Below are 24,979 nucleotides of genomic sequence, written 5' to 3' on the forward strand. Positions count from 1 at the left end.
TTAGTGGGTGGTGAAGGATGAATCAAGGATGACTCTTGGATTTTCAGGTTGAGCAGCTAAGTGTTTGGTGCTACTATTAAATGGAGGCTGAAAGAGGAATGAAATTTTTTTTTTAATATTTTAATTATTTTTGAGAGTCAGAGAGCATGAAGGAAAGGGGAAAAGGGAAAGGGAAAGGACAGAGAGGGGGACAGAGGATCCAAAGCAGGCTCTGCACTGACAGCAGTGAGTCTGATATGGGGCTTAAACCCACGAACGGTGAGATCATGACCTGAGCTGAAGTTGGACACACAACCGACTGAGCTACCCAGGTGCCCCCCAGAATGAACTTCTGTGAGAAAATCATGAGTTCTGGTTTGACAAGGTAGATTTTGAGGTATCTATTAATCATTCAAAGGGAATGTTAAGTAGGTAGTGGGATGTATGAAGCTACCTGTGTTCATTCTGTTTTCCTGAACTCATTAAATAATGGAATCTGGAATAGTTGCTTCAATTACCTGTACTCTAAACATGTGTTTAATGGTCTGGACAAGTCACATAACTTCTCCTGATGTCAGTTTCTCATCTATAGAGTAAAATAACACCTGTCTTCCTCCAAAGATTGGGTGAGGAGTGAATGAATTAAGGAATGTGAAAGTGCTTATTAGCATAATTATTATTAATGCATGATTACCTTTTTATTTCATTGCTGTGTTCATTGTGCCTTCTAACCCTACTTTTTGTACATAAGCACATACTCAGTAAACACTGGCTTAGTAAATCAGTAAATGCAGATAATGACTAAGTGCATAATGGGGAGAAGGAAGAGAGGAGAAAGAAGAAAGAAAGAGGAGACTGAGGAGAGGGAGGCGGGGGAGGAGAGGAGAGCAGAAAGAGAGAATGGGTAGGATTTGGATGGGCCTCAGAAGGGATGGTCATCAAAATTCCACATTTGAGCTTTGTGGAAACACAATGTTCTTTTATTTTATGACATCAGGAAGGAACATGAAAGAGTTAGGAATTGGGGAGCTATTTAAATAATAACACTTATTATGTAAAGTGTGGTATTTCTTAAGTGTCTTTATATTAGACTTTAAGCTTCTTGAGGGCTGGGGTGATTTCTGATATGCCTCTGGATTTTCTAGAACCTCAGCTTACTGCTTTAAGCATAAATGAACACGTGTAAATGTGTATAAAATGAATGAATAAACCTTTTAAACTTCTCTCTTTGTTCTATCTAAAGTGACATGTATTTGATATTTGGTTGGTCAGTAGATGACCCTTCAGCTTACTTCCTTCTTGTGTTCCTAGGATGTTGTGAACGTGCTTCTGCCATAGCTGATGGGTGACCTGTAGTTGTAATTACTTGTTTACAAACCTGCTCCATGGTGGCAGTGGTTCCTTATTCCCGTCATATGCCTGGCATGTGGTGGTTGTTTAGATAATGTTTGAGAGAATTATCCCTGAGTGGATATCAGTATTCAAAACTTAATGAATATCTGGGAAAGAAGACCAGATCCATGCCCTTTGAGGTTTCAGATTATAGACCTAACAATCTAAATCTAAGGAGGGAAAGAGGGTGGGGAAATGGTTCAATAATTCTATTTTCCCTCATTAAAAAAAAAAAAAAAAACATTTAAAAAAGTTTATTTAGAGAGAGAGAGACGGAGAGAGAGAGAGAATCCCAAGCCCCACATGGGACTTGATCTCACGACTGTGAGATCATGACCTGAGCTGAAATCCAGAGTCACATGCTTAACTGACTGAGCCACCCAGGTGCCCCTATTTTCTCTCATTTCTTATTTTAAAAAAATGTTTATTTTCGAAGAGAGCGAGAGACACAGTGCGAGCAGGGGAGGGGCAGAGAGGGAAGGAGAGACAGAATCTTTTTTTTTTTTTTTTAATATATGAAATTTATTGTCAAATTGGTTTCCATACAACACCCAGTGCTCATCCCAAAAGGTGCCCTCCTCAATACCCATCACCCACCCTCTCCTCCCTCCCACCCCCCATCAACCCTCAGTTTGTTCTCAGTTTTTAACAGTCTCTTATGCTTTGGCTCTCTCCCACTCTAACCTCTTTTTTTTTTTTTTTTTCTTTTTTCCTCCCCCTCCCCCATGGGTTCCTTTTAAGTTTCTCAGGATCCACATAAGACTGAAACCATATGGTATCTGTCTTTCTTTGTATGGCTTATTTCACTTAGCATCACACTCTCCAGTTCCATCCACTTTGCTACAAAAGGCCATATTTCATTTTTTCTCATTGCCACGTAGTATTCCATTGTGTATATAAACCACAATTTCTTTATCCATTCATGAGTTGATGGACATTTAGGCTCTTTCCATAATTTGGCTATTGTTGAGAGTGCTGCTATGAACATTGGGGTACAAGTGCCCCTGTGCATCAGTACTCCTGTATCCCTTGGATAAATTCCTAGCAGTGCTATTGCTGGGTCATAGGGTAGGTCTATTTTTAATTTTCTGAGGAACCTCCACACTGCTTTCCAGAGCGGCTGCACCAATTTGCATTCCCACCAACAGTGCAAGAGGGTTCCCGTTTCTCCACATCCAGGAGAGACAGAATCTGAAGCAGGCTTCATGCTCTGAGCTGTCAGCATAGAGCCCAATGCGGGGCTCGAACTTACGAACCGTGAAATCATGACCTTAGCCGAAGTCGTATGCTTGACTGACTGAGCCAACCAAGTGCCCACCCATCATTTTCTGTCTAATGGACGAAGTAGATATATTCTTAGTATGGTTAGGGAGTACCTTCCCACTACCATCTCACATTTTAGGTGACAATATTAGCTCATGTTGTAAATATTCTGAGAGAGTCACAACCTCAAAAGTTCTTGTTAGTTTAGCTCATTAGGAAGTATTTTTCTGGACTGGCCTAAAACAAAGTATTTTAAACATTATTTTTTAATAAAAACATTTGTTTGTTAAAATCTGGTATGAACCTCGTACCTATACATCATAAAAAAAGAGCTACTGTGGTTGCTGCAGGTGGTGATGTCCTAGAACCTTGCCTACTTATTCTTTCTTTGTCTAGTTTGAACGCCCTGCAGCCTCTGGGGAGCTCCAGGGCTCCCTGGAAGAAAGTTTGAAAATCCATAGGTTTACACGAAGTTTGTACATTTTGACCCCCTATTTCTTCTCTTACTCACATAGATTGTGCTAAGTCGGTAGGAACACTTAACCATGCTACCATCAGCAACCACTAACTTACAGGCTATGTAAAACTTTTAAGAATCAGCCTTTTCTGGTTGTATTTTCTGTCTGAGAGCTTGAATCAAAAGAAGGTTTTGAGGCTCCAATAAATCATAAACAGTACACACTGGGAAGAAAATTCCCCGTGTCTGTGAATTTACCATAGTGAGTTTACAGTCTGGGGTCGGTGTCCTGTGTAGGTACAGAGTGTGCCCTGTCCAAATAGGTGGCTGGGAGAGGGAACCACAGAGGGGTGGAAGAGAGACTCGGATTAAAGTGGAGTCAGATCCTGGGTTAGTATTGGGGAGGCCTCCCTAAGCCTGCTGGGCTCAGGGTGCCTGTGAAGAGCTACCCGAGTTGTGGGAAGAGAAGATTTGCTAACATGTAGCCTAGGTGTCCGTCAAAAGTTTGAACTCCCTAGGGCCCGGCAGTTAGGGAAAGAGGACAGAGTGACTGCGTGCTTCAAGGAGGGCCTGGAAATCCAAGAGGGTGCACAGAAGGGAGTATTTGGAGAGGCCAGGAATGCTGGTGTTGACTAAGTATATCCAAGAAGTCAGAACGAAGTAAGGCACTAGAATGTGCTGAGTGGATTCCTGAAGCAGATTCACATGGTCAAGGTTTTAGGTAATGTGTAGTATTTTTTATAAGAAGGACTTTGGTAGGCTTACCTTGGGCTGTAATCATTCACAACAATGAAAAATACTGGAGAGATGGATTGCAACTTTATTTTTATTGAGATATAATTCATGTACCATAAAATTCATCTTTTCATAGTAAACAGTTGAACAGCTTTTAGTATATTTACGAAGCTGTGCAACCATCACCACTAGTTCTAGAACATTTTCATCACGCCAGAAGGAAACCCCGTACCCAGGAGCCCCTCCCCATTCTTCTCTCTGCCCTGGCATCCACTAGTCTGTTTTCTGTGCCTATGGGTTTGTCTATTCTGGACCTTTCATGTAAATAGGAATATACAATATGTGGCTTTTGTGTCTGGCTTCTTTCACTTAGCATGTTTTTTTTTTCAGAGATTCATCCATGTTAAAGCATTGTATCAGTGTTTAATCCCTTTTTATGGCTGAATAATATTCCATTGCATGTTTACACCACTTTTTGTTTACCTGTTCAACTGTTGATGGATATTTGGGTCACTTTCACTTTTTGGCTGCTATAAATAACACTGTTAGGAACATTTGTGTACACGTTTTTGATCCACTCTGACAATCTCTGTCTTCCTAGGAACATTTAGACCATTGATGTTCAAGATGATTATTGATATGGTTGGATAACTATCTACCATATTCATTACTGTTTTCTATTTGTTGCCATTGTATATTTGTTCCTATTTTTGTCTTCTACTTTTTTCTGCCTTTTGTGGTTTTGAGAATTTTATATGAACTCATTTTTTCTCTTTTCTCAGTATATCAGTTACAGTTTTTTAAAAGACTTTTTTTAGGGGCACCTAGGTGGCTTAGTTGGTTAAGTGTCCAACTTCGGCTCAGGTTATGATCTCATGGTTTGCAAGTTCAAGCCCTGCATCAGGCTCTGTGCTGACAGCTTAGAGCCTGGAGTCTGCTTTGGATTCTGTGTCTCCTCTCCCTGCCCTTCCCTCACTCACACTCTATGTCTCTCTCTCTCTCTCTCTATCTCAAAAATAAATAAGCATTAAAAATATAGAAAAAACCTTTGTTTAGTGATTGCCTTAGAGTTTACAGTATACATTTACAACGAATCCAAATCCACTTTCACCTAACACTGTACTACTTCAGGGGGTATCTTATAATAACAAGATAATCCTGATAACTCTCTTCCACCCTCAAATCATCACTGTCTTTCATTTCACTTATAAATAAGCATATACTTATACACACAGACACAGACATACACACATATGTATACACATAAGCATAAATAAGTACATTGCTGTTATCTTGAACAAACTCTTATCTGTTAGATCAATTAAAAATAAGAAAAATAAAAGTTCTTATTTTACTTTCACTTTTTCCATCTTCAGTGCTCTTCCTTTATGTAAATACAGCTTTCTAATCATGAAAAGGTATTAGGTTATTTACCATAAAAGGTAAAAGGTAGTATCATCTCAATAGACACACATGCTTTCTGTGTGTCTATTGAGATGATCGAGTAGTTTCTGTCCCTTCTTTTATTAATATGCTATAGTACATTGATTTTTTTCTGTGTTGAACCAACCTTATATTTCTGGTTAAATCCCACTTGGTCATAGTTTATAATCCTTTGTATATGTTGCCAGATTCAGTTTGGTAATACTTTGTTGAGAATTTTTGCATCTATATCCATAAGAGATATTGCTCTGTAGTTTTCCTGTAATATCTTTGTCTGATTTAAAAAAAATAGTTTTTTCTGTTCTCAATTTCATTTATTTCCACTCTAGTCTTTATTGTTTTTCATTGGTTATTTAGGAGCATTTTTCCCCTTGTATTTGTGATTTTCCCAATCTTTTTATGTTGTTATTGATTTCTACTTTTCTTCCATTGTGGTTGGAGAAATACTTTGTATGATTTGAATCCTTTTAAATTTATTGAGGCTTGTTTTATGGTTTAATATATTGTCTGTCTTCGAGAATGGTCCATGTGCACTTGAGAAGAATTGCATTCTGCTGTTGTTGAGTGGATTATTCTGTAGTTGTCTCTTTGGTCTAGTTGCTTTACAGTGTTGTTCAAGTCTTCTGTTCCTTGCTGATTGTCTATATTGTTGTTCTATTATTGAAAGTAGAGTCTTGAAGTTACCACCTATTATTGAAGAATTGTCTATTTGTTGAATTGTCTGTTTCTTCCTTCAATTATTTTGTATTTTATTTATATATTTTAGAGCTCTTTTGTCGTGTATATATGTTTATAATGCTGCATCTTCTTGATAAATTAACCCTTTTATGACTAAAAACATTTTTATTTGTCTTTATTTAAAATTTTTTTAAATGTGTATTTATTTTTGAGAAAGAGAGACACAGAGTGTGAGTGGGGAAGGAGCAGAGAGAGAAGGAGACACAGAATCTGAAGCAGGCTCCAGGCTCCGAGCTGTCAGCACAGAGCCTGATGTGGGGCTTGAACTCACAAACTGCGAGGTCATGAGCCGAGCGAAAGTTGGATGCTTTACCAACTGTGCCACATAGGCACCCCTATTTGTCTTTAGTAACAATTTTTTTCTTAAAATTTATTTTGTCTGATATTAATATAACCATTTCAGCTTTCTTTTGGTTGATGTTTGCATGGTGTATATTTTTTCATTCTTTTACTTTCAACCTCTTTGTGTCTTTGAATCTAAAGTGTGTCTCTTGTAGACAGCACATAGTTGGATTATGTATTTTAAATCCATTCTTCCAGTCTCTGTCTTTTAATTGGAGTCTTTAGTTCATTTAAGTTTAATGTAAATATTGATGAGACTGTATTTATTTTTGCCATTTGGCTGTTTTCTGTATGTCTTTTGTCTTTTTTGTCTCTCTCTCTTCCATTACAGTCTTCTTTTGTGTTAGATATTTTTGTATGATAACTTTATAATTCCCCTGTTTTCTTAGTGGTTGCTCTTAAGTTTATGTCTTTTTTTAAGTTTATTTATTTATTTTGAGAGAGAGAGAGAGAGGAGAGAGGAGAGAGAATGAGTGGAAGAGGGGCAGAGAGAGAGAGGGAGAGAGAGAATTCCAAGCAGGCTCCACAGTGTCAGTCCAAAGCAGGAGTCCAACACAGGTCTTGATCCCATGAACTGTGAGATCATTAACTGAGCCAATGACAAGGGTTGGATGCTTAACCAACTGAGCCACCCAGGCTCAGCCCCTGAGCCCCAGCCCCTCTTTAGTATTCCTTATAGGGCAGATCTACTAGCAATAAGTGTTCTGGTTTTGTTTATCTAGGGATGTCTTAGGGTGTCTGATTTTTGAAGGAGATTTTTGCTGATGTAGAATTCTTGGTGGATGGTTTCTTTCTTTCAGCACTTTGAATATGTCATCCCACTGCTTTCTGGCCTCCATGGCTTCCGGTGAGCAATCGGCTGTTAATCTTCTTAAGGTCCCTGATATGTGAGGAGTCACTTTTCTCTTGCTGCTTTTAAGACTCTTTCTTCGTCTTTCATTTACAATCAAACTGTTTATTATAAATTGCAAATCCACCATCATCCTGCTCATGTTTCATCACTCTTATTTGGAAGGATTGCACAGAACACTTGTTAGTGCTTTAATTCAACACTTACAATATCTTGTAGCATTTCTTTGATTTATCAATTTGTGATTTAGTAATATGTGATTTTGTTTTTCATGATCATATATCATAGTTTTATGGAACTTTAGAATAATATTTATGTGATCCATAGCCATAATTTATTCTCCTTATAGATTCATTGAGCACCTGCATAATATGGAAGCCTTATGCAAGACTTTCAGTTTTCTTAGATTAGTGACACAGCATGGCACAGCCTGAGAATGACACATCTGGTTGATAAAAGACATACTCAACTAAGTCCTGTACAATTAGAATGAAGGTGTATTGGGTTTAGACAGAATATTTTGGGACCACAGAAGAGGAAGTTACTGATTTTTATATTTGCTAGATGAGCAAACTGAGGAATGTATAGATTAAGCAATTTGGGACCTTGAGGTTAAATACCTTAGAGCCAAGGACTAGAACTTGCTGTTCTGGGCTCTTTCTATGAAACCATGGGGATTCTAGAGTATAGCTACCCTGTACTTTCAAGCATCAAAGGTCACAATGATATCTTAAATGAAATAGCAGAAAATGGTTTATCAGAAGTCAATGCTGTTGGTGCGAGGACTTGGGTACCATACCGTGGCTTCTTGTTTTCGCATGTATTAACTGGGCTGCAGAGGATGAGGCTTTAAAAGATGTGCATGCTATAAATAAAAATAAACAGTATTTATTTATACTTACTAAATTGTAGTGGTATGAATTTAGTAAACAAGTGACTGTGTTGAAACTTGAGGTTCAAAATATGAAAATATACTTAATTTTACTAAATCCACCCCTGAGTTTGTTCTTTCCCTTTTAATTGATATTTATGTTTGCAAAGAATTCTCTCCCCCCCTTCATATCCAGGAAAATTTTGCATGGGTACAGCTTACATTAGAATTTCCTTAATAATAGGATTCGCTGTTCAATCAGAACTATGTTCTTTTCCCATAGGGTAAAGCATGACTTATTTGGGCATACAGTTTTAATTTTAATCTGCATGCCTCCTTTTCTATCCTCCCATGATTCTTTGCAGCAGGGCAAGGAAAAGCAAGTCTTATAAAAAGAAATACAGTATGTGGTGCTTATTAAAGTTACATACATCTCTTCTCACAGGAGAATTTTGATTTACTGCAGGTTGTGCATATGTCGCATATGGACATTTCTAGGGAACAGATTCCTTATCGCTGAACAGTGAATGGCTTCTAGTACTCCATTATTGCTCCGGGAACATGTTAGTAATGATTATGAAAGGTAGGATACCATGAAATCTGTAAGGTGATTTGGCAGAAGTCGATGCTGTTGGTGCCAGGATTTGGGTACCGTACCACAGTTTCCTGTTTTCAAATGTATTAATTGATCCGCAAAGGACATCTTTTGGAGACAAGGATTCAGACAGACTGGCACAGGCTGGACCTCCGCCAAGACTGCTCGGAAGGTTGCCATACTGGGAGCAAAAGAGTGAGAGAGAAAGAGAGAGAGAGGGAGAGGGAGAGAGAGAGAGGCAGAGGGAGAGCTGAGGAAAGAAAAAAAGGCAAGACTTGGCACAGCTCAGTCAAATCAGCTTCTTTTGTCTGCTTTCTCGGCTTGAGCTTCAGGAAAGAAAACCGTCCTGGGGTACAGAAAAACTCAGAACTTTTTGGTTTTCAAACTTAGAAGGCTTTTTAAGTCTCTTGGGCTATTTGAAAGTGTTGGTACATAACAATGACGTTTAGTCACCAGTATTAAGGGAAATAAAAGCCTTTTTCAAAATGAAGCTTCCACAGTGTCCATGCATTTGGGAAATATTGTATTTGATTTTTTGCATGTATGATTATACCATGAGAGACAGGATTAATATAGAAGATGGCAAGGCAAATTTCTAATTAGAGAGAATATTAATTTTCTACAAAATAAAGTTTGTTCATCAGTACAAACCTGCTTTCAAATCAAATCAGACATCCTTCGGAATGTGTTCAGAACGTAAGTTTTTAGATTTTATTTTATTTTATTTTTTCCCATTTGTAGACATTCACGTTTCAAGGAGCCTTTCTAAGATTTTATGCAACCCAGCCAGGAAGTCAGAGTAAAAGTTGTTTTATCCATGTGTTTAAGAAAACGTTTTCTTAAAGCAACAGCTTTTATTTCTGCTGCTTCATGCTGTCCTAAACTACATCCCCCAGCAAATGAGTGACAACACTGAAGACCAGAAAGGCAAGCTGAAGACACCAGACTTCGTTTGAAGGGCAAACAAGAAATGTGAGCTTGGTCATTATTTTTGTGTGTGTCTTTGCTCTGAACCAGTTTTTGGAGGTGGGTGGGGAGGTGGGTGGGGAGGTGTCTATGTCTAAAAGATGTGTGCGATTAGGGAATTCTCATTGTGAGAAGAAAATGATAAAAGGTAATTTTTATGATGTTGGCAGAAATGGCTGGGAATGGTTGAGAATAGAAATTTAATCTTTTAGATAAGAAGTAGCAAGCTGTGTTTGCAATACTTGGAGAAAAATTCCATTATTTTTAGTTGATTAGATTGTATAATTAAACGATTACTGTAGCTTGGCTTTCTCAAAATGTTTTAAGTAGAAGGAAAATCTAGAAAGTTCATGGATTTGCTTTTCAGCACTACCCAGTATTTTACTTAGATGTACACTTTGTATCTAATTTCTTAATAATAAAGTTTCTATTAGGCCTGCTTATAGTTGGATTGTGATAGTTCTGCTCTTAAAAATCAGCATTATTGTAGGAGAGGGTAACTGTAAGGCACGTATTTTTGTGGACCACCCTCATTGTCAGTAAGTAATCTGTTTCTAAAGAAGAGAGTTTGAGTTATAGCATTAGGTTATAACTTACTGTGATAATATGTGTTCTTTTTATTTTATATACTAAAAGAATACAGGGAAATCGTATATTCACATAAGTACTAACCATTTTGGGTAATATAAAAGACTGCTCCATGATCTTTTCTTTTGTTTTGAGTATGTAATCATGGATTTCTTAATCCTTTCACAATTTTTTTTTTTTTGTTTATAGCTTTATATTACCGCGCGCCTTAAATGATCAATTGTTTGAAGTGGTTTTTATGGTATTATAATGACACACATCAGCAATTCTGAGAATGGCATTTAATATACAAATACGAGTTAAAAATATGTGAAATCTAATACAGGTGTTTGCAGAGTTGAGCTTAAGTATTTTCTTCAACTTTTTTACTAATCAACATTTTGATCTCCAATAAAATGAAATCACTTAATGTTCACGTGGGTTGCCAAAGTGACAACCTTTGTTTTATAAGCTTCTTTATACACCACCTCGCTGATATTCCTAAAATGGACGCCAAGACATAAAAGACATGCTGATAGGCACTGGAAAGGAGATGCTTGCATGGCTACAGTCTTCTTGTTGAACTGCTCACGGGATCATTCACGCCTATGCTAGCAACCAACAATATATGACACAAAAAGAAAGTTCAGCAAATAAATTTAAATTAGAGCTACGTTTTCATTCTGACCGTCTTATTACCGATTTATATTTACTTTCATTTACTTTTTAAACCTTTAACATAACCCCGTGTCATTTTTAGGTTGCCTAAATATGTGACTTCTTTAGTTTCTCTAAGACCATCTCCCTTAAAGTTAAAAGGATCATTTGCTAGCTTATTTCATAACTTCTTTGCAGCGAACTCAGTGAGAATAAACTGATCTTCAATCCAGACTATTTTATGTCCAATTTTTTCTGACAGGATAATAAAAAATAAGCGAATTAGAAAACAGAGATCTCAGAACATACCTTAAGAAATATTAAATTTTTTGATACTGCTAAAGCTCCATTTTATGGTGTTTAGTAGACTTAAGATTTGATAATAAATATTAGCTGTTACACCCAGTAAAAGTTTCTTACTAATATATTCTCTCCGGCCTACTTGTTACATATCTTAAAATGAAAAAAGTCCCATATTAAAATGTCCCTTGTTGACTGAGTGTCACAGACACTCCTTTGTACAACCTTTTAAAAAGTTAGGTTTAAAATTATTGATTACATTTTCAAACACATACATTTAGACTTAACTTAGGCACTTTGCTTTGCTTCTAGACCTTATATTTTACAAACACACTGACATTTAGGCTGTGAATTATTTCCATATCAGTATTAATATTTCAGATCTTATTTTGAAGTGTGTAAATACTAGTAGTACGATTGTAAATGAACTCTATCTCAGCGTATATCACCATGGTTTGAATTATATATTTTGAAGTAGAATTATTAAGATAGAAATGGATTAATATTTAACTGCTGCTTGATACCTATTATTTAGTCCCATTTAGGTATGTATACCTGAACATGCAAGCACGTAATTCTGTAAACTAATGGAAACCTCTTAGGGGGCCTTCGTCCAGGGTTTTATAATTATTCAGTCATTTCTTCATTCATTGAACAAATGTTGATTGAGTACCCACTTAAGCATGCTAATATTTTATTGACGAAGTTATTTTGGGTGACAGGGAAGGATACCACATGCATAGATGGAAGAGAGAATAGATTTAAGATAGAAGTACAAAAGCTTAGAAAAGAGCAGCACTGTAATGAGATTTATTTCAGCAGATTAAAGTATGTTAACTTTTATTGCACAATGTACGTATTCTAGAGTGTTGTTATGAAAACTCAGGAGATTAGTTGTAGTCCATACAGCTATAGGAACTTTGTTTTACCATTATTTAGGTTGCCGTATCTTATTGGCCAGAAAGCTTCAGTTGTTCAAGTCTTCTGATGGACGTGTACAAAAAGCAATTCAAATGTTGTGAGAAATAAATTAAATAGGGAAGATTGAACCACTGCTCACGTGCTAGATTTTACAGGTATCAAAATAGATGTCATTGAACCTTTGAAGATATGGCTGCAACATGAAACAGTGGCCTGTTTATGAGGGATTTTTTTTCCTTTTTTTTTTTTTTCTGACAAAGAGAAGAGGAGGTCAACCTCACATCAGTAGCCCTTAGGAAGTAAGTTTGCTGGGGGGTGGTGTATTTTAAGTGCACCAATCAGCCCACTCTCCGTGCTGTCTGGTGTTTTGTTTCCTTAGTTTTGTTCACTAACATAAAGACTCATAGGCATAATACATCTCTTGACTCTAGACATTAGTGAGCATTTAACTTAGTGGGCTAACTTTATTCCATGTGGTTGTTCTGTCATCTGAAAAGAAGGTTCATATTCTTTTTCTTAAAATTTTTTAATGTTTATTTATTTTTGAGAGAGAGAGAGAGAGAAAATGCAAGTGGGGGAGGGGCAGAGAGAGAAGGAGAGACAGAATCTGAATCAGGCTCCAGGCTCTGAGCTGTCAGCACAGAGCCCGACGTGGGGCTCGAACTCACGAGCTATGAGATCATGACCTGAGCCAAAGTCGGACGCCTAACTGACTGAGCCACCCATGTGTCTGTAGAGGGTTCATATTCTTAAGAGGAAATAAAAGTCACATGAACCAGGGAGGTGAGCTTGGAGGTTTCTCTGGTGGCCAAGACCTGTGTCAGGGCTGGTGGCAGATAGAATGAGACGAGAAATGTTTCAGCTGCAGGTATGCGCTGCTGAGATACTCAACAAATATTCCCAGAGGGCCTGCTATGTGCCAGGCCCCATGCTGGATGTAGGGGAGACAGAGTTATAATTTCTGCCCATTAGGAATTCAGAGTTGCAGGGAGAGGAAGGATAAGAATAACCAATGTGTATCTCTCTACAGTTTGCCAGTGCTTTCACCTGCATCTCATTAATTCCAGCAACAGTGCCTCGCACTGGTACATTCACATTGGATGAATCCACCCAATAAGGACTCATTGAAGGAATAAACCAAGTTGTGAGGCAGATTATTATCTTCTTGAGTCTTATTTGATTAAGAAAACTTTTCCCCTAATGGTTGAGGAACAGAAAGTACTATGTTTACTTTTAATCTGAGTCTGTGTTGCTGGTTATGAGTTTAGAGGGAGTAGCATGTAGGGCCACAGTCTTTGTCACTTTGTCGCAGGTTAGAATCCCCTGAGGTAACCATTGGAGACAATATAAAATAAGGACTCGACTGGCATACAATGGCGCCAACTGCTCATTCCTCCCATGCCAGCCCTTCATTGTCTTACATTCTCCCTCTCCTCATTTCCCCAAAGGATCCCAGAGCTGTTGGCATTGGTGGTGTGGCCTAGGCCAACTGATTGTCTAACAAGTTGAAAGTCTTCCTTATGTGCTCCTGTGGGAAGAAGGCTGAGGGGATCGTGGTGAGAGAAAATTGTGGAGAGCTGAGGGTGCTGCTCAATAGCTGGTTTAGTCCTGCCAATAACTTCTCTGAGAGTGTGAGAGTTGATGTGGGATCTTGAGGCTAGACTGGACTATCCAAAACAGTCAACACTGAGAGTGTGATAAGACGTTATGAAGGTTTGCTCTGGCCAGTTCAAAGGTCTTTCTGTAGAGGTGTTTTGAGGCCCAGGAGAGGGCGGGGCAGAGTCAGGACTGTTGTGTACAGTTATGAGGGGGTTGACATTGAGGCCCAACTTTCCTGCTTTAGGAAGGTACAAAGTCACCCCAGATGAAGTGGTGGCACTGAAGAGAGAGAGAGCATGGGGAGTGAATCCAGGCTTGGAATCAGGACAGCAAGAACCAAAGAAAGTCTGAGGGTCTGGGGCAAAGGAGGGCAGCATTCCAGTGTTTGCCTGTAGGATCAGGTCAGATAGGAGATGTGATCAGCAGGGTTCCAGAGAACATAGTGAAATGGGGTGAGATGGATATGTAGAAATTCTGGTAAGGTGAAAAAAAGGTTCAAAAAATACTGAAGTTAGGAATTTATTCTGAGACCAAGCAGGTCATGAGTAATAGCACCAACTACAAGGCTTGACTTAATTTGGTCATTGGTTGTGCCAAGGTTATTTTATTTCCCTAAAAGCAATTGTAGAAAAGGAAAGAAGTTACCTGTTTGTGTTCTGTATTTCACAATGTTCTAAGAATTAAAATTTTCTTTTCTGTTTTATAGTTAAGAATCTCTTGCTTCAGTATAATTATAATGTCTCTAATGTATGGATCTTGAGGTTTTGTGGAAAATATGGTATTAAAGTTTGGGGTTTTGTTTTTTGTTTTTTTTTGTTTTTTTGAGAGAGCGAGCAAGCGAGCAGGAGAGGGGCAGAGGAAGAGGGAGAGAGAATCTTTTTTGTTTTTTAATTTTTTTTTAACGTTTATTTATTTAAAAAAAAATTTTTTTTTCAACGTTTTTATTTATTTTTGGGACAGAGAGAGACAGAGCATGAACGGGGGAGGGGCAGAGAGAGAGGGAGACACAGAATTGGAAACAGGCTCCAGGCTCTGAGCCATCAGTCCAGAGCCTGACGCGGGGCTCCAACTCACAGACCGCGAGATCGTGACCTGGCTGAAGTCGGATGCTCAACCGACTGCGCCATCCAGGCGCCCCAACGTTTATTTATTTTTGAAGGAGAGAGAGACGGAGTGTGAGCAGGAGACAGAGAAGGGCAGAGAGGGAGACTCAGAATCCAAAGCAGGCTCCAGGCTCTGAGCTGTCAGCACAGAGCCCGACGTGGGACTTGAATTCACAAACTGTGAGATCATGACTTGAGCTGAAGTCAGACACTTAACTGATTGAGCCACCCAGGTGCCCTGAGGGAGAGAAAATCTTAAGCAGGCTCCACACCCTGCACAGAACCCAATGTGGGGCTCAGTCTCCTGACCTGGAGATCGTGACCTGAGCTGAAATCAAGAGTTGGCTTCCTAACCAACTAAGCCATCCAGGTGCCTGTAAAGTTTGGGTTTTGAAGAATTAGCCCTTCTGTAGTGATGCCATCCTTTTCATTTCAGATGCCTAGTGACATTCATATCTCCTTTTTTGCTAGGCACTGTAAGTTACTTTCCCTTACTTAGAAAGGTTGAATTGTTCCCCGGGACTCAGGAATACTTTATCCTGGTCCTTTGAAACAAATAGTCCTCCTCATGATGGGTTAGAGAAAATGGGTTTCAGAGTCTCACCAACCTCAGTTTGAATTTTGACTCCATTTTTTACTTGTTGAACTTTGGTCAAGTTATGTAAACCTAGTTTCTTCATGTGGAAAACGGAGATCATGCTATCTTCCTCCAAGTTTGTTGGGAAGAGACATAAGGAAATATATGCAAAGCTCTTAGTGTACTCCATGATCCAAAGTAAGTGCTCAATAAATGATAGATACTGTTCTTTTTTTAGTTAAAATTTAACAAAAACTGTAGTAAAAATACATAACATAAACTTTACCATCTTAATCATTTTTCAGTGCACAGTTCGGTGGCATTGAGCATATTCACACTGTCGTGCAGTCATCACCACCATCCATCCATAGAACTCTTTTCTTCTTGTGAAACTGAAACTCTGTACCCATTAAACAGCAGCTTCTATTCCCCCTCCCCCTAGTCCCTGTCAGCCACCATCCTACTTTCTGTCTCTATGAATTTGACTGCTCTGGGTACTTGATGTAAGTGGAACCATATAGTATTTGTCCTTTTGTGACTGGGTGTTTTACTCAGCCACGATATAGTCTGTGTCAACATTTCCTCACTTTTTAAGGCTGAATGATACTTTGTTATATATATATGTAAAATCATGTTTTATTTACCTGTTATTCTGTCCATGGACACTTGGGTTGTTTCTACCTTTGGCTGTTGTGAATGATGCTGCTTTGAGCATGGGTGTGCAAATAATCTGTATGAGTCTTTGCTTTCAGTTCTTTTGGGTCTGTACCCCAGAGTGGGATTGCTGGATCAATAGGCAGTATTAGCACTCATCATAGGATACATTTTTGAAAAAGTTGTAAACTACAATGATATGAGTTGAATTTGACTTTTCAGTATAGATAATGATAGAAGGTTATAGACTTGACTATGAGCTCATAATGTCTACCTTTTTTTTTTTTGTAGAAATAACCCAAATATTACATTCATCATCTTTAAATTATTTTACAGTATAGAATTTTTCATGGTATGTTAATCAGGGCAATATTCTAATTACTCACATAAAATAGTATTTATACAATGTCATGGGATGTAATAGTCGTATTTCATTTTTAATACAAAGTTGTTTCTTAGCCTTCTTACCATTTCTGTTTAGAAAACTTCCTTTTGCCATTCTAATAGGGTCAGTCTGCTAGTAACAAGTCTTTTAGTTTTCCTTCAGCTGAGAATGTCTTGATTTCCCTTTTTCCTGGAGGATATTTTTGTTGGATATAGAATTCCAGGCTGATAGTTCCTTTTTTTTTTTTTTTTTTTAAGCACTTGAAAAATGTGCCATTTCCTTCTGCCTCTGTGGTTTCTGGTGAGAAATCTGCAGTTATTCAAATTGTTTTTCCCTTCTAGGTAAGATTATGTCTCTCCCCCACTACTTTATTTTTTATTATTTAAATTTATTTATTTAAATTCAAGCTAGCATACAGTGTAGTATTGGTTTCAGGAGTAAAACCCAGTTATTCATCACTTACATATAACACCCAGTGCTCATCCCAACAAGTGCCCTCCTTAACACCCATCACCCATTTAGCCCTTCCCCACAACCACCTCCCCTCCAGCAACTCTCAGTTTGTTCTCTGTATTTAAGAGTCTCTTATGGTTTGTTTCCCTCTCTGTTTCTATATTATTTTTCCTTCCCTTCTACATATGAGTGAAATCATATAATTTGTTTTTCTTTGACTGACTTATTTCACTTAGCATAGTACTACACTCTAGTTCCATCCATGTTGTTGCAAATGGCAAGATTTCATTCTTTTTGATGGCAGAGTAGCATTCCATTGTATATATATAAATACACCATATCTTTTTTATCCATTTGTCAGTTGATGGACATTTGGGCTTTAACCACACTTTGGTTATTGTCAGTAGTGCTTCTACAAACATTGGGGTGCATGTGCCCCTTTGAATCAGCACTCCTGTATCCTTTGGATAAATACCTAGTAGTGCAATTGCTGGGTTGTAGTGTAGTTCTATTTTTAATTCTTATGAGGAACCTCCATACTGTTTTCCATAGTGGCTGCACCAGTTTGCATTCCCACCAACAATTCAAAAGGATTCCCTTTTCTCTGCATCCTTGCCAACATCTCTTGTTTCCTGAGTTATTAATTTTAGCCATTCTGACAGGTGTGATGTGATATCTCATTGTGGTTTTGATTTACCTTTCCCTCATGATAAGCGATATTGAGCATCTTTTCATGTGTCTTTTAGCCATTTGGATGTCTTCTTTGGAAAAGTATCTATTCATGTCTTTTGCCCATTTCTTCACTGTATTATTTCTTTTTTGGGTGTTGAGTTTGATAAGTTCTTTATAGATTTTGGATACTAACCCTTTATCTGATATATCATTTGTAAATATCTTCTCCCATTCCATTGGTTGCCTTTTAATTTTGCTGATTGTTCCCTTTGCTATGCAAAAACTTTTTATCTTGAGGTGCCTGGGTGGCTCAGGTGGTTAAGTGTCTCACTCTTGGCTTTTGGCTCAGGTCACAATCTCACGGTTCGGGAGTTCAAGCCCCATGTCAGGCTCTGTACTGATAGCACGGAGTCTGCTTGGGATTCTTTCTGTCCCTCTCTCTCCGCCATTCCACTCCCTCATAAATGTAAATAAATAAACATTTTAAAAAAGAAACTTTTTATCTTGACAAGGTCCCGATAGTTATTTTTTCCTTTATTTCCCTTGCCTTCAGAAACAAGTCTAGTAGAAGTTACTGTGGCCAAGGTGAAAGAGGATGCTGCCTGTTTTCTTCTTTAGGATTTTGATGGTTTCCTGTCTCACACTTAGACCTTTCATCCGTTTTGAATTTATTTTTGTGTATGGTGTAAGGAAGTGGTCCAGTTTCATTCTTCTGAATGTCGCTGTCTAGTTTTCCCAGCACCATTTGCTGAAGAGATGGCCTTTTTCCATCGAATACTCTGTCAGGGGTTCTTTATTCTGTTCCATTGATCTATGTGTCTGTTTTTGTGCCGGTATCATACTGTCTTGATGATTACAGCTTTGTAATACAGCTTGAAGTATGGAATTGTGATCCCTTCAGCTTTGGTTTTCCTTTCAACTTTGCTTTGGCTAATTGGGGTCTTTTCTGGTTCCATACATATTTTAGGATTATTTGTTCTAGCTCTGTGAATAATGCTGGTGTTATTTTGATAGGGATTGCATTGAATGTATAGATTGCTTTGGGTACCATAGACATTTTAACTATATTTGGTCTTCCAACCCATGAGCATGGAATGTTTCTCCATTTCTTTTCGTCTTCGATTTCTTTCATAAGCTTTCTATAGTTTTCAGCATACAGATCTGTTATCTCTTTAGGTTTATTCCTAGGTATCTTATGGTTTTTGGTGCAATTGTAAATGGGATCAATTCCTTGATTTCTTTTTCTACTGCTGCATTATTAGCGTATAAAAATGCAACTGATTTCTGTACATTGGTTTTGTATCTTGTGACTTTGCTGAATTCATGTATCAGTTACAGCAGTGTTTTTGGTGGAGTCTCTTGGGTTTCCTATGTAATGTATCATGTCATCTGCAAAGAGTGAAAGTTTGACTTCTTTGACAATTTGTATGCCTTTTGTTTCTTTTTGCTGTCTGAATCCTGAGGCTGCAACTTCCAGTACTATGTTGAGCAACAGTGGTGGGTCTCTCTCACAACTTTCAAAATTTTTTCTTTCTTTAGTTTTTTAAGAGTTTGATTATGATGTGGCCTTGGCATGGATTTTTTTGGATTTATCCTGGGTTCACTCAGCTTCTTGAATATGTAGGTATATGTCTTTTGCCAGATTTTTAAAAAAAGTTTGTTGGTGTGTTTATATATTTATTTATTTTAAAGTTTATTTATTTATCTTGAGAGAGAGAAAGTGAGAGAGAGCACGAGCAGGGGAGGGGTAGAGAGAGAGAGAGAATCCTAAGCAGGATCTGCACTGTCAATGCAGAGTCTGATGTGGGGCTCGAACCCACAAACCCATGATATCATGACCTGGGCTGAAATCAAGAGTCACCTAACCAACTGAGCCACCCAGGCACCCCAAAAGTTTATTTATTTTTTTGGTAATCTCCACACCCAGCATAGGGCACATGCAACTCATGACTACGAGATCAAGAGTCGCATGCTGTACTGACTGAACCAGACAGGTACCCCTGTCTTTTGCCAGATTTGCAAATTTTTCAGCCATAATTTCTTTAAGTAATTTTTTAGGTTTTCCCTCTATTTTCTTTTCTTCCAGGACTTGGGATGACATAAATGATAGATCTTTTGTTATAGTCCTATGGGCGCTTGACACTGATGCCTTTTATTTTTTTTATTTTTTTATTTTTGTTCTGTTTCTTTCTTTGTTTTTCAGACTGGGTAATTCCTGTAGTTTCTATCTTCAGGGATACTGATTCTTTCCTCTGTCATCTTCATTTTGCTATTAAGCCCACCTAGTGAGTTTTAATTTCAGTTAATGTATTTTATCTGTTGTTTCTTTGCTGAGACTTTCTAATTTTTCATTTATTTCATGTCTGTTCATAACTGTGGAAACATTTTTATGATGGCTGCTTTAAAAATTGTTCTCAGGTGATTCCAACATCTTGGTGTGGGCATCAGTTGATTGTCTTTTCTCTTTCAAGTTGAGATTTTCCTTGTTCTTGGTATGATAAGTAATTGTGATTATATCCTGGACATTTTGCTATTACGTTATGAAACTCTGGATCTTATTTAAATCTTCTTTTTTAATAGACCTCTCTCTCTGACACCATGCCTGTAGGGGAAAGGGGGCACTTCGTCATTACTGCAAGGTGGGATTGGAAGTCTAGGTTCCTTATTGGCTTTTATTTACAGCCCGGAGTGAGAGGAGTGCCTGGTTACTGCCTTGTGAGATTCAAGTTCCCTATAGGTGATACTGTTATTTAGATTGTCAGTTTTGTACTTGGTGAAATAACCTGAACAGTCCCTGGAATGTGTATTCCTTATAGTTAGCTTCTATTGTTTGTGCTCTTTGTGTTTGATAACTTATTTCATGATGTGTATGTTCTCACTAGCCCTTTCTAATCACCAACTTCTATATGATTAGTGTTTACCCTTAGCACAGTGAATAAAAGATTGGAAGCGAAGAAACAAGATTATAGTTTCTACTTTATTAACTTTGAAAATTTATTTTTTAAAGGAGGGAAAAGCCTGTCTGTGCAAGGTTTCCATTTTTCCCACTAATAATATGTAACATATTGTAACTTATTTTTAGAAGAGGTCGGTGTATTAAAAATAGAAGAAATGGATTTGATGGGGGACTTGAAACATTTCAGTGATAAAATATTTCATTTGCTAACTCACACCTATGGTTTCAAGTTTATAACACTGATCTTAAAGATGATGCATATGACTTTAAAATAATAGATTTTTGGGATTCTTAATGGTCATCTGTGCAATAGTAATGACAGTACCAGATCCCAGGACCGAATCACTTACTAACTGGTTGATCTTAGGGAAAAACTCCGCAACTCTAAACATTGACTTTTCCTCTCAGAAGAATGGGTGTCATAATACCTAAATCGGAGGTTGTTAGGAATATTAAATGAGGTAGTACACCTGAAGCCATTTAACTGAGAGCTATTACACAAATATGAGAGATAATTATCTAGTCTAGCTACTTCAAGCATATGACTGTGATGGGTAAAGATAATGCACCTGATTCTGTATGATTTGCAGGGCTGTGTACCCATAGAGTAGGGGTTATATACATATACCTTTAAAATGCTTTAAAAGGTCTTAATTATGAAAACTTTCAAACATATCGTGAGGTACTGAATAAAACAGAGTAAATACTCAGGTACTCATTATCCCAAATTAACAAATGCCATATTTATTTGCTCCAGATCTTTTTTTTTTTTTTTTTTAAAGAAAATGAAACATTAGGAATATAAATAAAGCCCCATTCTTTCAACCCTGAATTGGTGTAGAACATTTCTATGCACATTTTTGTAGTATTACTATGTATATATGTAACTATGTTTTGCATAATTTAAAATGCATGTAAAATGATCTTCTGCAGCTGTCTTTTTCCTGGATAGAATTAGATATTTCTGAGATTGGTCCATGTTGTTACTACAGGTCTGATGCTGCAGAGCATTTCATTTTAGTTTATCCATTCTTCTGTTGTGGCCATTTCACATTTGTCTTGTGCTAACCATGCGATGATGGACACCCTGCACATGTCTTCTGTACATATTTGTGGTCTCAAGGGGAATTACCTAGAAATGGAGCTCAGTTGCCAAATATGTCAACTTTACTCAATAATACCAAATTATTCTCCAAAGCATTTGTACCAGTTAACATTCCTGCACTATTGTATCTCTGTATCTCCTATACCTTTGCCAGTACTGGTGGTATCAGACTTAGATATTTTGGCAATCTGATGTGCAAGAAATATTTTGCTGTTATTTTTGTTCATTGATTACTTAGTGAGTTTACCCATCCTTTTTTTTTTAATTTAATGTTTATTTATTTTTGAGAGAGAGACAGAGTTTGAGTGGGGTAGGTGCAGAGAGAGAGGGAGACACAGAATCTGAAGCAGGCTCCAGGCTCTGAGCTGTCAGCAGAGAGCCTGACGTGGGACTCCAACTCACGGACCATGAGATCATGACTTGAGCCAAAGTCGGATGGTTAACTGACTGAGCCACCCAAGTGCCCTTTACCCATCCTTTAAAAAAAAAATGTTTATTTATTTTGAGAAAGAGAGAGTTTGTGCGCCCACATGAGTTGGGGAGGGGCAGAGAGAGAGAGAGAGAGAGAGAGAGAGAGCATCCCAAGCATTCTCCGTGCTGTCAGAGCAGAGCCTGACACAGGTTTCATTCCACGAACCATGAGATCATAACCTGAGCCAAAATCAAGAGTTGGACGCTGGATGCTTAACCAACTGAGCCACCCAGGTCCCTGCACATCCTTTTATATCCATAATTTAGGTTTCCTTTTCTTTATAGTCTCTATTCATACTCTTGGCACGTTTTTCTTTTAGTTTCATTCTTACTAATTTGTAATATATTTATTACAAATATATTACAGTTCTTTATTACACGAGTTAAAATATCTTCTTCAATCTTTGACTTGTTAATTTTCCTTATGGCAGCTTTTGAAATCAGCCATGGTATATGTTTGACAAATTAGAATAGTTCCATTTTTTATTTTCAGAGATGATTTTAGTGGTACTACTTACAATCCATGCTTTTGGATGTGGCAGGGAGGGCTAATGAGACTAACATTTCTTTTAATGTACCAGAATTGTATCTCCTTAGTTAACATCTGGAGGATAAAATTTCTTAATTTCCACATAGACTGTTGGTCAGGTGAAGTCATGGGACAGTTTCTGAGCTTCTGAGCACCAATCATTGAATTAATGACTATTGTGAAGTTTTATTTTGTTATTTGCATAGCCTCTTATAGCACACCGATAACATGGGCACATTCCCATTGCATCAGCAGCCTTAGCAGATAGGAGTTCTCGAGTCTTTAGAATGTTCTGTTGATCTTATTACAGTGATTTCTATACAGTGAATAATCGCGGTGCAGTAAGCACTTTCTCCTTTCTCTAACCAGTCATCTTGCCAACAAAATAACTTAATTGAGAAATGCAAACTGTTGGGGCAAGTGGAATTGAGTTGTGGCTGAGGCTCTTTGGGTATCTTTTGTTGTGCAATCAAGTAGCACTTATTCACCAACTTCCCTTGCTGTCCTGCCTAAAAAAATCCTACCTAATCTCCCAAATCATTTTGTAAAACAAAAGAACACACAGAAGATTGAGAAACCAGGAGGACTGGGGGAGTGCTGGGTAGTAGGGCCCTCCCTCTTCTTTCCTTGCTAGTTACTATTTATATGTGAACTGCTTTGATAACTATATATAATCATATCTCTGTTTTAAAATCTGAGTGTGAAAGTATGCTCTCTTCACTATACTGGCAGGCATTTTGCTTATTCAGGCCATTTGGCACCCATGCCCATAAGATGATAGTTTGTCGTAACCAAGGGTCAAGTTCTAGGTAGAAATGAACAACTGATGGAAAACTGGCCTGCAATCCAAATCTTCTTTTCTTTTTTAATTTTATTTACGTTTATTTATTTATTTTGAATGAGAAAGAGAGCTAAAGTAAGGTAAGGGCAGAGAGAGAGGAAGGGAGAAAGAGAATCCCAAGTAGGCTCTGTCCTATCAGCAAGGAGCCCGATGTAGGGCTTGACCCCACAAACCATGAGATCATGACCTGAGCCGAAATCAAGAGTTGGTCACTTAACTGACTGAACCACCCAGGTGCCCTGCAAGTCCAAATCTTAAGGAAAAGCTCCTGGTCTGGATTTTGCAGATTTGCCTTTCTTAAGGGCAGTGGCCTTGTGCTTCCCTCAATGCATGTTCGCTTTCTTATACTTGCTTGCTATTTAGTGCAGTGAATGAGCCTCAGACAACACAGAAGGAAACCAGCTGAATGTCCTGTCACTGGCTGAACTTTGATCAAAGTCTTCCTTCTTCCATTTACTGAATTCTTCCCTGGAATCAGCAGTTGGCACCAGTCACCATCTCTGTACAACTCCTTCACTATTTAAAAGTTTTATGGAAAACTTCAATAAAGAATGTGTGAAAAGATTATCCTTTGTTTAATTGCAAACTCTGTTTTTTCTATGTTACTTATGTTACTATAATCCTCTGAGACACACACACACACACACACACACACACACACACACACACACCATATTTCAGGTGTGAGAAAGTTGAGGCTCAGCGAAGTCAAGTGCCTGGCTTAGTGACAACCTCAGGGCTCAAATCAAGTCTTCTGCCTCCAAATTCCTTGTTCATTCCATCATATGGCATTTGTTCACCCTGTGATGGGCTCGCTAGGAGAAGAGCAAGTTGCTACTATTATTAGCCCTTCCCATATACCACTTGGGACTGTGTGCTTAGGTCAATCCCCTGCCCTCCGTTCATTTGTTCAAGTGGTCAATCCATTTATGTAATATCTGAGTGTCTGTTAGAGCTAAGTGATGAGGATACAGTGATGGACCTACACACTGCCTTCATGGGGCTTCTTTACTGGTGAAGAAAGACCACACATAAATTCAATCAAGTGTAATGACAGGTATGACAGGAAAAGAAGAGGATCCTAGTTTAAAAAGCCTCTTTTCCTTCTTCAACATAAAGAGAGAATAAAAATTCAAGTATTTTAGAGAACATGGACCTCTTGGAATGTGAGAGACTCTTTTGCAGTTTTTTAATATGACACTGACTAGAAAGCCAGAGAATAAACAAAGAGTCCAGAATTTTAGAATGCTAGATATCATGTAGTTTGCTTCTTTGTAGCTGAACCAATGGGAGTCTCCTTTTTTAGCCTTCTGAGAAGCAGACCTAGAATTTCTGGGCAGCTGTTTCCCATACCAAATAGCACCTAGCAAAGAGGTGCATAATAAATTATTCTGTGGGTCTCTGACTCAGAATATTCTCCTCACTTAATCTTCCACCTGGATTCCTTTTAATGCTTTGGAATAACAGATCAGTGGAGATGAGCTTTGTTTGGCTATTTCTGGATGTGAGTGTTAGGAAAGAAAAAGAAAAAGAAAACCACAAAAACCCAATGTGCAGT

The 24,979-nt window shown here is 38.0% G+C and overlaps 1 protein-coding gene across 16 annotated transcripts in view; it reads left to right on the plus strand.

Moving 5' to 3' along the window:
- The window catches only part of MSRA (methionine sulfoxide reductase A), a 547,769-nt gene that overhangs the window by 37,733 nt on the left and 485,057 nt on the right, over positions 1-24,979 (plus strand). For 2 of the 16 annotated variants that reach the window (XM_045462022.1, XM_045462033.1), the window contains exon 2: positions 9,407-9,637. The exons of 9 other annotated variants lie outside the window; for them this stretch is intronic. Coding sequence is in view for 1 of the 7 variants with exons in the window: in XM_045461967.1 (XP_045317923.1) it covers positions 9,349-9,361 (13 nt within the window). In the remaining 6 variants the exon portion in view is untranslated. 5 more of the 16 variants (XM_045462012.1, XM_045462001.1, XM_045462041.1 and 2 more) reach the window with 5 other exon arrangements.

The sequence above is a fragment of the Leopardus geoffroyi genome, chromosome B1, assembly GCF_018350155.1.
Source record: "Leopardus geoffroyi isolate Oge1 chromosome B1, O.geoffroyi_Oge1_pat1.0, whole genome shotgun sequence".
Classification (NCBI taxonomy): domain Eukaryota; kingdom Metazoa; phylum Chordata; class Mammalia; order Carnivora; family Felidae; genus Leopardus; species Leopardus geoffroyi.